At 40.5% G+C, this 16,524-nt stretch overlaps 1 protein-coding gene across 5 annotated transcripts in view; it reads left to right on the top strand.

The window, feature by feature from the left end:
- Positions 1–15,251, top strand: part of palm2akap2 (PALM2 and AKAP2 fusion) — a 93,623-nt gene extending 78,372 nt beyond the window's left edge. For 3 of the 5 annotated variants that reach the window (XM_025909066.1, XM_005451415.3, XM_019361233.2), the window contains 8 exons: positions 4,830–5,048; positions 5,172–5,534; positions 6,719–6,817; positions 6,930–7,031; positions 7,218–8,679; positions 9,683–9,861; positions 10,642–10,680; positions 12,487–15,251. In XM_025909066.1, the coding sequence (XP_025764851.1) occupies positions 4,830–5,048; positions 5,172–5,534; positions 6,719–6,817; positions 6,930–7,031; positions 7,218–8,679; positions 9,683–9,861; positions 10,642–10,680; positions 12,487–12,630 (2,607 nt within the window). In that variant the 3' untranslated portion in view covers positions 12,631–15,251. The remainder of the gene's footprint in view (positions 1–4,829; positions 5,049–5,171; positions 5,535–6,718; positions 6,818–6,929; positions 7,032–7,217; positions 8,680–9,682; positions 9,862–10,641; positions 10,681–12,486) is intronic. The other 2 variants (XM_025909067.1, XM_025909068.1) reach the window with 2 other exon arrangements.
- The last annotated feature ends 1,273 nt before the right edge of the window (positions 15,252–16,524 follow it).

Below are 16,524 nucleotides of genomic sequence, written 5' to 3'. Positions count from 1 at the left end.
GGGACATCTGGTCCTCACATGATCCTGAATATAATTAACTGGGTGAAAAATCTTTTGACTTGTTGAAGGCAGAGTATGAATGTATGAGAGATGAGAGATGGAGAAAGGGAAAAAAGAGCCTTGAATTCCTTTTGCTGAAATGATCAAGTAGTAGCAGAGGCATTATAAGTAGAAGACTCGGCACTCTGAGAATCATTAATTGAAATCTATTCCACAACAGCAAAAATGGTGGTAGAAAAATAACTTCCAGGGTTACAAAAAAGGTCTTTAACTAATTTGGGGGGAAAGTCAAACAACTTTTTGTGTAGTTTTTATTAGATTTGAGTTATGATTTGTTCAATTTTTATGAAATTAAAATTAAATGAGGTAAAGCTTCAAAATAGTTGCCCAAATACATGCCTTGAGGCATTTCATCATGTCTGTGAAATTTAGAGACTTGCCTGTAGTAAAAGTAATAAGACAGCCTGCGATTAGTTTTATGATAGTTTAACCAATCACTGTACAGAGAAAGTAATTATAAAATTGGTCTTAGTCAAAACTAAAGCGTTTTTTTGAAGTAGTGTTTTTGTTAGCTATCCAAATGTCTCTAGAGACTGTATCAGTCTCGCTCACTGTATCAGTACGTTTCTTTTGTCTGCAGGATTGAGTAAATATTTTTTGAGTCCATGAATTCTTTTGCATAACTTTTTATTTCCCTGATCTCCCTCCTTGAGAATTTGATTCTGTAAATAATTAACTTTAAAGCCCAGCTGCTGAATTGCAACACAAGGTGGAGGCTCATTCCTTATCGTTGATATGAGCAAGAGTTAAGAGTTGCACACATTTCTCATTAGCAGACATAGTGCTGAAGATATTGGGTGTTGTGAGGTTGTTGTTAAGTACTGTGCTGTGTGGGTTGCATACATACACCTTCACAAATACACGAGGAAATGCTTTTTTTCTGGCAGGCAGCAGGAAGTCAGAGTGGGAAGAAAAGTTATTATACTTTTGGATAATTATTCTTTATATTTGACTCTACAAATCTTCGAAATTAGATACTTACTTGGGATGGCATGACCTTGGCCTCAGTGACATGTGAAGAAGTCCTTTTTGTATCATGATATAGCCTTCATTGCAAACCTTAAATAAATATCTCTAAATTTCCCGGAGAAACCCACCCGAGGGATTAACAAAGTTTTATCTAATCTAATCTAAAATTCTAAACATGTCTCAGAGTGATGCTGAAAAACATAGTTCATGCAATAAAGTCTTCTAGGCTGGACTCATTAATATCAGGCTGTTCTAAAAGTTGCCTAAAAAGACCCCAGTTAATCCCAAACTCCATTGTGAGCACTAGAGACAAGAAAGAGTCCCATATTAGCTACTCTTTTAAAAGTAGAATTGGAAGCGGAGCCTTCAAGTATCAGGCCCCTCTTCTGTGGAATCAGCTCCCAGTTTGGATTTGAGAAATAGGCACTCTCTACTGTTAAGAGCTTGCTCTCCTGGATCACGTGACTCTGAAGAATCCCCTAGTTATGCTGCACTGAGCATTTCTTCTTCACTCACCTCGTTTCACTCCCCACATGTTTCCATACCACTGCAGCATGTCATTAATGTTGGTCTCCTCTCTCCCTTAGCCTGTGTAATTTCCTGTCCCCATATGCTCTCTTTTTCTTTTCTGTTTCCTCTAACCACACCATCGGTCACAGTGGATGGCTGCCCCTGTCTGGACCTGGTTCTGCTGGAGCTTTCTTCCTGTTAAAAGGGAGTTTTTCCTTCCCACAGTTGCAAATTGCTTGCTCACAGGGGGTCACTTGAGTGTTGGGCTCTTTCCCAGAATGCTGTAGGTTCTTACAATATAAAGCGCTGTGAGTTGACTGTTGTTGTGAAATGGCTCGAATTGTATTTTTGAATTATTTTTTTACTTCATTTTGACTTTTTGTTTTTAATTTAGTTCAGTTTCATTTTCATTCCCAAGTTGGTTGGTTTGTTTGTTGCAGTTTAGTTTGTGTTTGAAAATGTTTAGTTTCAGTTTTGTTTTTGTTGGTTTCAGCCTTTTAAATTATTATTGTATAAAAGGCGTAACAGATGGGCAGGATTTAGGAAAACCATTACAAGAATTACTATAAAAACACAGAACCTTTTCAAAGCAGTTGACTTACTGTCTTGTAGACATCCATAGTCTCAATAAACATGTCCATCAAAGCTTCATCGGGGCGCTGTGATAATAGATTTTTACCAAACTAACAAACACTAAAGCTAAGGGGATTTTCTATATATTTTTCTTTAATTTTCCAATTTTTGTTTTTGTTTTGTCTTGTATTTTATCAAAAGTCAAGTTTTTTCATATACAGTTTTAATTTTTAGTTTAGTTTTAATTAAATGTAAAAACTTTGGTTGGAAGATGTTAATATATTGCCAAACCTGTTCTTGATTGCCATATCACAACAAGTTATTAGCAGATTTCTGTTAACATTTGTAAAGACAGTAATTTCCCAGAGGATAAATGTTAATAAACTCCATGCTCTCCTCCCTTTTCCTCTAACACCAGCATGAGGCTGACATTTGTGGTTTCTGGTAAAATCCCCCAACTATTGGATGGCTTGTTATAAATTCTGTAAGCTGCTCTTTGAGCCCCATTTTCTCATAAAAATATTATTCATGTTAATGCCTTAAAACCTACAAAACAAAGTAAATCTCCATTAATTTTAGGTGTCTTGTGTACTAATTAGCCAACATTAGCATGTTAAACCCAGTCACTGAAATCCTGATTGAACTGGTATTTTAAGCATGCTGATGTTAGTAATTAGGACAAAACAACACTGTCCCTGAGGACTCAAAAATCCATTAGACAGTGTTTTTGTTTTTTGAGGTCTATTGTTGTTTTACATTAGATTTTACACAGGCTTACATCTAATAGACTTAATCTGGACATTTGGTTTTGTACCATTAGAGGATGTGTTAATAGATAGATAAAGAGAGAGAGTAATAAAGCAAAAAGGTTACCAAGATGCCCTCAGACAACATTTTTATTAAAAGGGAAGTGGAAGAGAGCACTAAAGAAAAGATGAGTAGGGAGGTGAAGGGAATGTTCCTTCACAACACTTTTTAAATAGAGCTGGTCAAATCCTCCAAGAGACCTCACTGACCACTGTTTCAGCATTTGAGCAATCCCAGAGAGCAGAGAGGAAGGAAAAAGCTCAAAAGGGGCAGTGAAGAGGAAGTGTAGATCAAGAAACTGAAAGGGAGCAAAAAGAGGGAGTGGTACGTGAGGAAAAGAAAGTGATCCAGGCTTAATTTTCATGTTGACAATAAATCCAGCTGAATTATGCCACTGATTGTCCAAAACCACGTCCTGTGGATAGTTAAAGAAGGAATGTTCCCAAATGGTACAATATGACAGTCTGGTCTGAGGCCTGAGGTGGAAGTGAAGAAAAAGCTGCTCACCTTATGCCAGAGCTGTGTCAAATGATTACTATTTATTTGTTGTTTATGATTTATTAAAAATGAAAAATATCCTCCTCATAAAATCCCAGTGCTCAGGATGACCTCATGAACTTTTGATATGTATGACAAAATGTTGGAAACACCCAAATTTTCAGATTTGTAATCCTGGTGACATATTTTCTACTAGTACTTCTACTCGTATGTGAAGTTGACAGCTACTTTTCTCTCTAGTAACCTGTTGGTTAATGGTTAATTTATCAGCAGACTAGTTTGCTAAAGTTATCCTCATTAAATCCCCTCACACAGACTGAAATATTAAAAAAAGAGGGGTCAACAACTCCTCATTAAGCTCCTGTTAGAGGTACGCACATGCTTAAGGATGAATTATAATGGCTACAAGGCAGTAAAGAAGGAAACCAACATTTTTAGACAGTAATGTCCAGGAAAAGAGAAGGTCAATAAAGGCTGAACTGTGTAAATTTAGCCTCTTATTAATGGTTTATCTGGAATGTGAAGGATGATTCATTAAACCAGGTTGAGGATCTGATCTGTGCATACTAATGCTTCAATCAGTATGGGCCTTACAAGACTCTCAGCTACTGCCTGTATCATTCTTCCTTGAATGACTACAAGTGATATGTAAGTTTAAAAAGTGTATTTATAGAATGAAATGTAATATAATATTTAAAAAAAGCTCTTATGATTGATGGAACATCACCATTTTGCCTTATCTGGTGATATGTACTTCATTATGTTGTGACATACTTTCAAATCATGGTATAATAAGTATGATGTAACCCTGTTAGCTGACCTGAGGTCACCTGTGTATTTTTATAATGGTGTGCAGTACATATTAAATTCCATTAGATGATATGTAGCAGTTGTCTATCAGTCAGACAATTAGTTGGAGCTGGTCCGACCAGCACAACATTAGGAAAATCTTTTGGGTTTGGACGACATTCATTCCGCTCAAAATAGCTACTGACAACATGGCCCTGAGCCTGGCGCTTAATCTGAAACACTTAAGTGCAGCTCGTCCTAGAAAAGACTAGTGAATGTGTGTAAAGGTGCATCTCCAGCCTGAAATGTCTTCAAAGCTGACATAGCAAACAGAACGCCTGAGTGCTTTGACTGTTGTAGCAGTCTTCTGTCATACAGAGCAACTGTGTGTAGTTTGTCGCCCCTTAGTGGTGGGAACCAGTCAGAACACAGTGTTCTGCTGCAATGCAGACCAAAAAAGTTCATGAGTGAATTAATGTGTCTGAATGATAGTGGTTAGAAGTGGCTGACCTTTCAAAATAATATGTAAAGTTATTAAATGTCCACATTGTCTTTATTAAACCGACTATCAGTCAGCTTCAGCCGGCAGAGCTTCTGAAACACCAATGTTTCTTTGTTGACAGAAATCATGGCAAGCAGAGGATGTCAGTGACTCAGTCCCGAGAGAGCGAGCCCTGAAAACTGTCAGTTTCCAGGAGTCAGTCAGCGTTATCACTGACAGGCCTGCAGCCATGGAACTGGAGAGCCAGCAGATCCAGCACGACTGTCTCAGCAGTCCCAGTAACAGAGCCCACAGTCCAGTTGGAATGAAATTAGAGACTCCTGACAGTGAGGTAGTGCAGGTATGCAGATCAAAACAAGAGTTAACTAAAAGGTTTTAACTTCTTGTTTTATTATTTGAAATTGGCGGCACATTCTGTCACAGTATTTTTCAGTAATTTGAAATATGACTGTTGTTTCCACAGGAGATCTGCTACCTGGACCAGGTGTTAGATGCAGCCTCAGAAACACCCACAAATGGGAACTCCTCTCTGTCACGTCACACCAAACCCATCAGCATAGATGGAACTTCTCCTTCTGTGTGTGTGTCACCCTCCTCCCCTGTCAATCACCACGCGATCGTTGTGGAGGGACAAAAACAAACCACGTTTCTCCACCAGGACGAGTCTGCCGTTAAAACCAACGGGCACGTGCAGGGAGACGAGTCTGGGGGCAGCAGGGCAAAGTTTGAGCTGCGAGCATTTCAGGAAGAGAAACGCCCGGCAAAGCTGTTCACCCCTGGAGAGGAGCAGCAGGTCAGGGTGACGAGGAGACGTCCCTCAGAGGAGGTAAAAGGCTGCTGGATAATGTATCAGACTGTAACAAATACACTATTCAGAAACACAGCCACAGGAGACCACAGTTTGCTTTATCAAATCAAGTCTTATGAAATAAAAATGATGTAAAACAAGCAAAAATGAGTTACTTGGGGTAGGTTTACCCCATTCACTAGCATGCTTTTGTTCATAATGATAAATAATCATTCTAACACGAAAAACAATAAAATGAATGAAAGGATTAGTACTTAATGCAAAACATGTGCTTGGTTTCAGTTGCTCTATTTTAATACCAGAGGCCTACTCTTAGAGACCAGTGTTCCTTCATTATTACTATACAAAATATAAAACACCTGGAAACATTTTTTTTATTATTATATTTTTGCTAAAATGTACAACTTACATAAGTAGAAAGGTCATGACTGAGATCACTGTAATGTTACTGCCACATAAGACTTCATATTGAATTGTGAAATACAGGCTTGAAGGAAGGAATTTTGAAATTGAAAGTGTGTGGCAACTGTCAGTGACTCATGATGTGACATCAAAGCCCAAAAAGACATATGTGGTAACATATATAGAAACAATGGTAATCCCCTGAAATTCTTTCAACAGAAGGGACTCAAAACGCTGTTTTTGATCCTAATTGTAATATTAAAGCGTCATACTAAGACTAGGGTCCAAAATTTAACCTCCCAGAGGCCTCAGGAGAAGCCTGAAAACTGCGGTACCCTCCCACAATAGTTACACTCACTCATACACTAAAAGATTTGGCAAAGACTGGGGATTTTGCAAGGTTACTATTTGCAAGGAGTACAACTTAATTCCTTGAGAAATTGTTTCCGTCATGCTGCAGATTTCCAAGGAAGAAAAACTGCTGAGTAATGGAACAGATGCAGAGAGAACTTTAGTGGTTTGTTCTGAAAAAAAAGACAGCTCTGACTGACATTTATGAGCCCCTTACACTGAATGATCGAAACACAACTTTAGTAAAACTGCTGTGTTTTTACCGCAATGCTCTTGTGTGACACTGACGTCGCTTGAAAAGCTGTTAGCATTACTTGTAAGATGGCATCAACCAGTATACAATACACAATAAAAGCTTTCTTTGTTTCCTTGTTGGTGCATTAGTTTGTTGGAAATTCTCTTTGTACATTTTCACACTCTTCTTCCCCTGGTTTGTTTTTCCATGTTAGGTTCAGGAATTGGAGCGTGAGCGTCAGGAGCTGATCAGAGACCAGGCAGTGAAGAAAAACCCTTCGATTGCCCAGCGCTGGTGGAACCCTCCTCAGGAGGTAGACCCCCATTTAATCTCTGTTTTTTTCCTCTTTTTTAAAAATGTAAACTGTGTTGTCTTAATGACAAATTGATTGATTTTTTTCATATTGTTGTTTCAAATCATTCAAGATCCCTTTGGAAGAACAGCTAGAGGCTGATAAGCTTGAGTCTCTCAGGAAGTACCAGGAGAGGAAACAGCAGCGACAGAATCACACTTATGCATACACACAGGTAAGACACACAAACACATGCGCAAAACAAAGGAGCTCAAGCTCACACACTTAAACGTTTTCTTTGATGGTGAGGAGGCATGATAAATTTGGACTGTAATAGATAAAATAAAGATGTCTTAAGCCTTGTTGTTATGTGGTTTTCTAATTGTCTCTTTTGTATTCTGCACTGTCATCTGTGTTGCAGCCTCATGTGTCAGGCCCTCCCACTGTGGTAACCCTTGACTCAGAGCTAACCAGGAAGGAGGACATCGTGGAGGAGCAGATCAACTTCTCTTCTGCCAGGAAGCAGTTTCTGCAAGGGGACGCTACCAAGAAGGACGTAGCTCCTCACATATACTCTGCCAAACCCTTCTCGAAATCCACAGCCAGGGGCAGCCACGGGAGCAGTGACTTTGTTGCAGAAACTGGGGAGACACACGTGACCTGGTCTGATGAAAGAACTAAAGATGAATTCACATGTGTGCGAGCTGTGATGACAGTCCTACCTGAGGAAGAGGAAGCAAAAGGTCATTTCCATCCAGCTTTTCACCCAGAGGAGTCTGACTCAGGACTGGACGAGTTATCGGTCCGCTCTCAGGACACTACTATATTTAGCTTGGATAATGTTTCCGACAGCGGGGCTTCACTACCCCCTACGCCATTGCCACTTACCCCTGTGTCACCACCTACCCCTCAGCCAACTACTCCAGTCAACGGGCAGACGAGTGGCAGTCCAACAGAAGATGAGCTGGAGTACCACGCTGGGGTTCTTGTTCAAAATGCCATCCAAAATGCCCTAGCAGCTGAAAACGGAGAAGACTGGCAGCAAGCTGACTTGAATTCTTCACAGCTGAGTACCCCTGCATCTCCATGCTCTGTATCCACAAGCAGCCCAGTGCCAGTTTCTTCCTCCCCTGTGTCTTCTGGTGGAGCCCCCAGTTTCCAGTCACCTGTGTCCTCCAGTCCTGCACCATCCAACCCATCCCCACAGCCAGACAGGCAGCCAGTGGTGAGAGTTGTTTCCCAAGAGAAGCCATCAGAATCACAAGAGGCTCAGAAGCAACAGCAGTCCCCAAGTCCAGCACAATCACAGCTCCAGACGCCTTCTCCTCCACCGTCTCAGCCTGTCTCTCCACCACAGAGGCCCAGAGACGGAGGTCCCAGGATCAAAATCCAGTCCTCCTACACCAGAGCGCTTGCTTCATCAGCTCCAGCCCCAGCTCCTGCACCTGTGCCTGCTCCTGCCACGACAGGTCCTGTCTCCAGGCCAACCCCTGTATACCGTCCCCCGTCTCCTCCAAGCCCAGAGAAGCCAGAGTTCAGCTACTTCAGTAAATACTCAGAGGCAGCTGAACTGCGTAGCACGGCGGCAGCAGCACGAGGGCCAGAGGTGGAGGCGGCTAGCGGCCCGTTCCGCCTGCGCTCCAAGAAGCAGCGAACTCTGTCCATGATTGAAGAGGAGATCCGAGCAGCTCAGCAGAGAGAGGAAGAACTGAAGAAGCAGAGGGAGGCGCAGCCTACCGGTGTTGTCCGGCCCAGCAGCACTTCCAGCAGTAGTCATGGACCTGTGAGGACGGGGATGCGGCACGCCACTATTTCCCCCGCAGATAAGATGAAGAGCAACAGTTTGCCAACTAGACTCACATTGACAGCACGGACAGCGCCAGGTCAGTTAGTACTGCAGGTCCTCACAAGGGTCATACAGTCATCATGTTAACCTGCTTATTAGTTTATTTTAAATGCCAGAATCAACCCATCAACTTCAACATTACTCAGTTGGAAAGCTAATGGGTAAATATTAGCATGTAAATTTGCTGTTTATGAATTGCTGTGACTAAAAGAGAGAGGTTTTTTTAGCGTTTCCATAAGAGTTTTGTTAAGTTAAAAAAGTACCAAGATTTTAAAATATTTAATTAATGTTCAGGTAATTGTAGCTGGTTTTTGCAGACCAACATCTATGTCGTATTTTTTTGAGGACTGCATGCATACCCATAATCCTTTAAAGGTGCTCTCACATGTGCTGAAACCCATTATTTTCAATGGCTTGCACCACACAACAATAATATGTTGCAGACAACAGAAGGGAGCCGTGTAGCCAGCAGCAGAAGGAAAAGTTCATATTGTATCTCTGAACTGAATTATTCTATAGTGGGAAAGGAGGGAAAGCCCTATGTTAGAAACGGTCTAAAAAAGGGCTGGCTGTGCCTCATGAGCTAGAAAAGGTCATCTTCTTATTGGAAGTTGGTCAGATCCCTGACTGCTCCAGTCTGTGTGTCAAAGTATCCTTAAGCATGATACTGAAGATTAAGATGCTCTTTAATGCGTCCATCCGAGTATCTATGTGTGTGAATGTTAGATAGAAAGCACTTAGGTATAGAAAAAGTGCTTGTGTGAATGGGTGTGAATGAGGCATGTTGTATAAAGCTAGATTTTGAGTGCTCGAGTAGAAAAGTGCTATATAAGAATCAGTCACTCCAACCGTCCACAAAATGACTGCTTGCATGCTCTTTCCTCAGTCATAGCAGGCAGAGCACAGGTTTTCTGTGTCTTATGTATATCTAAGAACAATAGCTTTGGCTCCAAACGATGAAAATGTAACAATAATTAAAAAGAAAAGAACTAAAAAAATGTTTAAATAACCCATAGTATGGATTTTTTTCTGGTTTGCAGGAAAAATTGAGAAAGTTCGACCTGCGCCACCTGTCTCCCCCTCGACCTCTGAAGGAGCCCTGTCTGATGCTGGCAGTGAGGACTCTGGAGGATCACGACCCAAAAACTTCATGCAGACTCTTATGGAAGACTACGAAACACACAAAGTGAAGAGGAGAGAGAAATTGGACGACAACAGTGTAAGTATTTCAACCCAGGGAAAGATAAATGACTAGACACAGAGTAAGAGAAACAGACTGAGGCTCTTTTCATTGCAAAATCAAAAGATTTCTGTTGCAGAAAACCTGTAATACAAAGCACAACAAACTAATGTAGTAGTTGTGAGCATCAGTTATTATAAATCCCCTGATCTCTGTGAAAGTGTCAAGAGATGACCCAGTTTGTCACATAATACGTATTTGTTCAGCCGGGCTTTGGTTAAATCACCTCCCCTAAATGTCAACGCCCATGACCTGGTATGAGCACATACTGTACATCACCAAAGGGAAATTCCCAGCCTGGAAGAGAAGAGAGTCAATTAGTCAGAGTGAAAGTAAAAGGGGCTTTCTGTCCTGACCCCATGTTTTTGTCTTTTTTTGTTTTGTATTAAATGTAATTCGACACCAGAATGCTCATGTATTCAAAATGGGGTCTCACAAAAAGGTGAAAGGTTTGGCTCGCAAACAGAAAGAAATTGTTGGAAGTCTTGTGTAATCAGAAATGACAGACCCAAGTTTCACTTTTCAGTTCATGAGTATTTCACGCTCAATTTCACATTCACACACAGCAGATCCAGTTTCATTACAGCTGCTGTAAGATCACATACTTCATGTTACTTCACTGAATTTATTCCACACAAACATCTCTGCTGTGCAGTTGTTAGCTGCTGATGTTGTTGCTAATTGTCCTGTTGTTTATCCATGATGACATCACATGTGTTGACTTCATGTACTGTTGCTTCTCTCCTGCTGCTCGATCAGTATGCCCGTTTGTTGCTGGCTAACGAGGTAACCACTGAGGTACCTGAGGAATCTCTTCCCTCCTGTAACTGCCTTTACTGACAGACCTGGGTCAGACCATACACATTACATTCCAGCATATAACAGAGTCCAAGTAGATGGCAAAAATCAGCTGTATGCAGTGCTGTGCAAAAGTTTCAGGTACTAAAAGTGAATTAAGGATGGAGTTAGATCCACTTCCATAAAGCTTTCTTCGGGGTACAATAAAAAGAAATCTGGTTAATATTTAGGGTTAGGACCCTTTCCATTTACAGCATCATGGCCTCCCTGGATTCAGACTAAGCTATTTCTGAGTCAGTGTCGATACCAGGGTGAGCTCGAATAGTCAGTTTTGTTTAGGAAGAGTATTTGGACTAAGTGGCCCATTGGAGCCATAATAAGAGCTGGATGGATCCTCTAAAGACTCAGGAAAAGTGCTTCAGTGCTTCTTCTATTACCCCGTTAGCTGAGAATATACTGGATTATCCTCTATGAAAGAAAAGAAGTTACAACTATGAATGTGGTTTTCATTTAATACCATAACCTGCTGTTATGTTTTGAACATCCTCAAACTCCCAGCTGAGAAATGAACATGAAGCTCGTGTAATAAAACCTTTATATTAAAAAAAAAAAAGAGCTCTATTAAAATAATCAGAGTCAGTTTAAATTTGCATTACTTGTGTGTGTCTCGCTGGATCGTTGGGATCATAATTTATTAATTGTACTTTGGGTCCCTCATTACATTCAGTTATTAATAATAAGAATCTAAATGTGTTAATTACCTAAAACCTTTGCACAGAATTGTAGCGTATATCAGTATCACCTGAAGAAACTGCCTATTCACAGTGATTTTGACTTCCAAAGGTCCAGTTACAGAGTCAGAATGAGAAGAGTTCCACTTCCACTTTGTTGTTTTCATCTTCTAATTGTCCTTCAGTCAGTCTTTTAGAAATGAAACCAGTGCTGAAAATGTAGATGGTAGATTGGAAACCATAGACAAGGCACTTTCTGAACAAAACCCACATGTGTTTTTATGTCTGCTCCCAGGTCTGGTTGTACTCTCATTTCCTTGTTCTGCTCTGTGGTGTTGGTGCTGGTGCTGCATGTGCTTCTCCGTGGATTTGGTGTGAACCTTTAATCCACACATTCTAAACTGTGTACATGCTGTATACAGTGTCGATTTAAAAAGTTTATTTCAATATTTAAAACAGAAGGAGCCATTTTAATACTTCCATATAGCTGCATATAATAAATATGGTTGTAAATGATATTCAAAAATGTGTAATCGTGTTAACAGATACGGTACTTGGGTGTCCTTCAATCTGACACTATGTAATTGGCTTGAGCTTTGAGACGCTCATGTCCATACTTTTCTATCATCATGACTGCTGTCAGCCCTCTGCCACTACCCACAATCCACTTCACCTACACCCTGTCCTGAGCTACCCTGGATTCCAGTTGAAAAAGAAATCTTTTCTCCTTGTCCTTGTCTGTCTGCTTGAAGGTGATTGTGAGTATCGGCATGGGTGTGGGAGAGGAATAACGACTGGACATGTTTAATGTGGTGTTCAAGCATGAATTTTCCCTGAAATGGAGTAAAGTTACTTTTGTTGTTGCTGTCAAACACTGCAGGTGCTCTTTATTTTGGTCATTTAATTAAAGTGATTAGATGTGTGCGCCCTCAGTGTTTGACATACACTGCATGTCATGTTAAAGTCACTGTGGTGTGCGGGTTTTGGGGGTTTTTTTGTTTGTTTTTTATGCTTTGTAACAATTACATCACTCCCGGTCGCGCTTGCATCTGATTGGTTGCTTTGTAATTATCAGGTTCTGGAGGCCACTCGTGTGACCAGGAGGAAAAGCGACATGGCACTGAAGTGGGAAGCCGGCATCTATGCCAATGAGGATGGCAAGGAAGAAGAAGAAGAGGAGGAAGAGGAGGAAGAAGAGGAGGAGGAGGAGGAGGAGTAAAAAGCTCCCTTCAGAGACAAATACCAGGCCAATTGGAGAGAATGAAGGAAGAGAAAGACTGAAGGAAAAGTGACAAAGCAGGAAGGAAAACTATTTATTTTATTAAGAGTATCTGAAGATCACATGACCCCAGCAGTCAGTGGGGCTTTTTGGACCTGAAAACTAAAGGTATATTAGCATGTTAAGTGGCTGAGGATGTGGGAGATATGTGAAGGTGGTGAGCAATGAAAGAGACACTTCAAATGTGTTTAATGGTGGTTTTAGAGCAACGTTTAGTGTTTTTAATAGCTGGTAGATGCTAAATGACTGAAATATTCTTAGGATTTTTCACCTTTATGCTATTATTCAAATAAGATCTAAAGCTTTTATTTTGACTGGTTGCCTGAGACTCTCTGATGGTGGTTTCATCTGTGCATGCTTTATAATAACCGCAGTCATCTTCTGAAAGTGTGGAAAGCTTTTAATCAAGTGGACAATATAAAAGATAGGCAGATGCAGCTATTCAAAGAAAAGAAAGTTCTGAGAGGAAGTAGACAAGGAGAGGCCAGATCACCCTCTTATTTTTTGTAATTTCAGAAATGCTTTTACCTGGTTTTACTGCTGGAAAGCTGGTGTGTTTTCCAGGAACCGAACCAAAAGGTGCCCCAAGGCGTCACTTTCAGAGCCCATAATGGCACAGTGCAGATATGACACAAGTTTGACATGCTTGCCAGGAGCTTTTGCCTTCTTGTCAATCAACTTTACTGAATTTTGAGGGGTCAGCATCCTTTTTTTGTGAAATGCTAGTCAGGAAATTTGCAAAACTAGCAAATCTAAACTTGCCTTAGACCACCTGCTTGTCGGTGCACGGTATGTATTGTATCCTGTATTACTACACCGTCAGTAGACCTTAGAGAAAATAAGCAACGACCTTAGATAGAAAGTTTGCCTGTAATCGCTTCTTTTCCAGTGCAAAAAGAACGAAACATGAGGGGGAGGGGGGGATCTACCTGCTGGTAGTGCTTGCACCATTTGAGTGAATGTGTGTGTTAATTAAAGGGCTGGGTCAGGGGTTTTATATAAAAAAAAAATCACTTATTTTACCTTTGTTGGCTACGTCGCTTTGTTGACCTGTGCTTTCTGATGATGTAAGCAGTTGTTTCATGTATTATACTGAGGTAGGACTGTGTATTTGACCTATGAACGTCTGTATCTACTTGCTAGCCGAGGATAAAGTTTGATGAAAAAAATAATCAAAAAAGGTTTTTATAAGAAGTTGTTATACCAAAACAGAATGTTATTTAGAGAAAACCCGCCAGCCTGAGCTCTTCACGTCATTTTTAAGGCGTAGAAGTGTGCGAATGGATTCACACTCCTTTTCTAACCTGAAACAAGCACATCTGAAAAAAAAAAGTGCAGTGGCAAAAAGAAGGCAATAAAGGTCTTTCGAGACGCTGAACAGACCTGTGCTGTAAGTTGGGCTTGTAAAGGGTTTTTTTTGTTTTTTTACTAACTGTATTGTGACTGAATTTTGCAGAATAACATTGATTTTCTGTTTTGAAGCATTGAAATCATACAAAGTGACGAGGAAAAACAGGATTCAGCTTCAAGAGTAAATACACTCTAACACAACCACACTTCTCCCTGGAGTATAACAGACTGTCTTTAATTTAAAATGAAAAGTAGAAATGTGTCAAACTGGCTGTGGAAACGGTATTTCTGAACCACTTTTGATTGTATTCCTCTGTCGTAGCCTGTGAGATTTGTTTCTGCGTCCAGATGAGGAGAAAAAAAGCGTTTTTGTAAACCAAAAGTCACAGTTTTGACCTGTCCAAGTGTCCTTCAGCAAGGCAGCAACTTCTCTCTTTGCTTCCAAACACACTGAATGTATGCTGAGCTAAACCACAGATGTATTTGCTGGACATCTACTAACCTATCAAGTCAAGCCACCCTTTGCAACTTGTTCCACTCGGCTGTCTTGTGATATGCTTTGTCAAGAAAGCGTAGCACAAACGCCATAAACCAAAAGTGAAAACCAAGGACTCCTGACTCTGCGGTGTCCACTTCCATCAAACCCGAAACAAATAATATTAAAACCCACACATATGTTCCACAGAATCATCCAAGTTCTCCTTTCAGGGTCTTCTGTGGTGCAGCAGAGGTGCAGTGTCTTTAACGCTGGTATGAGATTATTTTTGACTTAAAGGCTAAAAGACAACAGGACGGAAAAGGTTTTCATCCATGTGGGAACCAATCAAAGTTCTCAGTAGAGTCGCTTTTGAAACGTACACACAGAGGAATTATTGAATGGTGTGATTTATTATTATTATTATTATTATTATAATTATTATTATTATGCTTTTGATGTTTGAATTTATGGTGCAGAGATGATTTTATTTATCATTTTAAATGCTGGTAGCTTGTTTTCGGCCTACAGAGCTTCTCCAGTGTGGGACTCACTGTTTGTGTGTGTGATAAACCAATCTTATTAATACAATATAAACACAGTATAACCCCTGTTTCTATGTTAACCACTTGTATGCTCATACTCTGCTTTGTTATTTTATAGCACATGTAAGGCTCACAGTTACACACCCACTATACATATTATGAATATTTTCTCATTAAAAACAAAACCTGTACATGTGGGCTTCCTGAGTGGTTCATTTGCATGTGTTTTCAGTGTTAATACTGGAGTTGGAGGTGGGAGGATCATTTCATTGTCCATATACCTACACTAACCAAAGGGACACTTCATTAAGTACACTTTGCTGTGACCCTATTCTCTGAATGTGGCAGCAGAGATTGAGACTCGTCACACCAGGCAACAGTTTTTCTAATCTTCTTGTCCACGCATTCTGACTGATGTCCCACCAGGATAAGGCTCAGAGGAATACCCAGGATGCGCTTAAGAGGAAGAAGTTGGCTTGGAAACGCCCCCACTGAAGAGCTGGATGAGGCAGTAGTTAGAGGGACATCTAGGCTTCATGTTAGAGACTGCTGGACCCGTGATCTGGATAAGCAGTTGGAAATGGACGGATGGATATTGTCCCGTTTTGGTCTACAATAGAATTTCAATCTCTGTTTCCTGTTCTAAGCTGACAGGAGTGGCACCTGGTGTGATCTGCTCCTGTAGCCCATCTGCTTCTGTGGTTAACTGAATTACTGTTGCCCTCCTATCAGCTCAAAACAGTCTGGGCATTCTCTGACATCAACAGGGCATTTTCATCCAGAGAACTGCCACTTACTGGATGTTTTCTCTTTTTTGGATCATTCTCTGTAAACAGACGATCAGTTTGTGAAATATTCAGACCAGTCCATCTGACATCAACAACCATGCTGTGTTTAAAGTCACTTAGATCATATCTTCCTAACTCTGATGCTCAGTTTGAATTTATGTCTTTTTGACTGTGTCTACTTGCCTAAATGCTTTGAGATGCCTCCATATGATTGGATGATAAAGGAGCCGTTAAACAGGTACCCACTGACTTGACCAGGGAGTATACATAGAGTACACTTTACACTACAAACATTTTGAAGGAGGTATGATGTTTTCATGACTGGCACGTATCAGTCTGTCTTATTATTGGACCCGAACTGAACAAGCAAACTCTTCCTTGACATCTGTTTGTGTTCTATTTGTGAGCTGTAAGCAGCAGCTTTTGAAAGTACCTTGTGGTTAGTGCATTGTTGAGTTTGTGGGAACCCCATTGTGAATGCACTTTTTTCAGTTCAAATTATTTCTATCAACATGCAACAGAGACCACTCTAGCAGAAATCTATCCAAAAAGACTGCAGTCACTGCTGTTTATTGGAAGGAAATTAAATGTTTCCTGTTTCAGGTTTCTCCTGCTAGAGGATTACCTGCTTTCTGGTTCACCTTGAAGTGAGCTGGCAGTAATGTTTGTATATGTG

The sequence above is a fragment of the Oreochromis niloticus genome, linkage group LG7 (assembly GCF_001858045.2).
Source record: "Oreochromis niloticus isolate F11D_XX linkage group LG7, O_niloticus_UMD_NMBU, whole genome shotgun sequence".
Lineage (NCBI taxonomy): Eukaryota > Metazoa > Chordata > Actinopteri > Cichliformes > Cichlidae > Oreochromis > Oreochromis niloticus.
The sequence above is the reverse complement of the archived record's forward strand: the minus strand, read 5'-3'. Positions and strand labels throughout refer to the sequence as shown.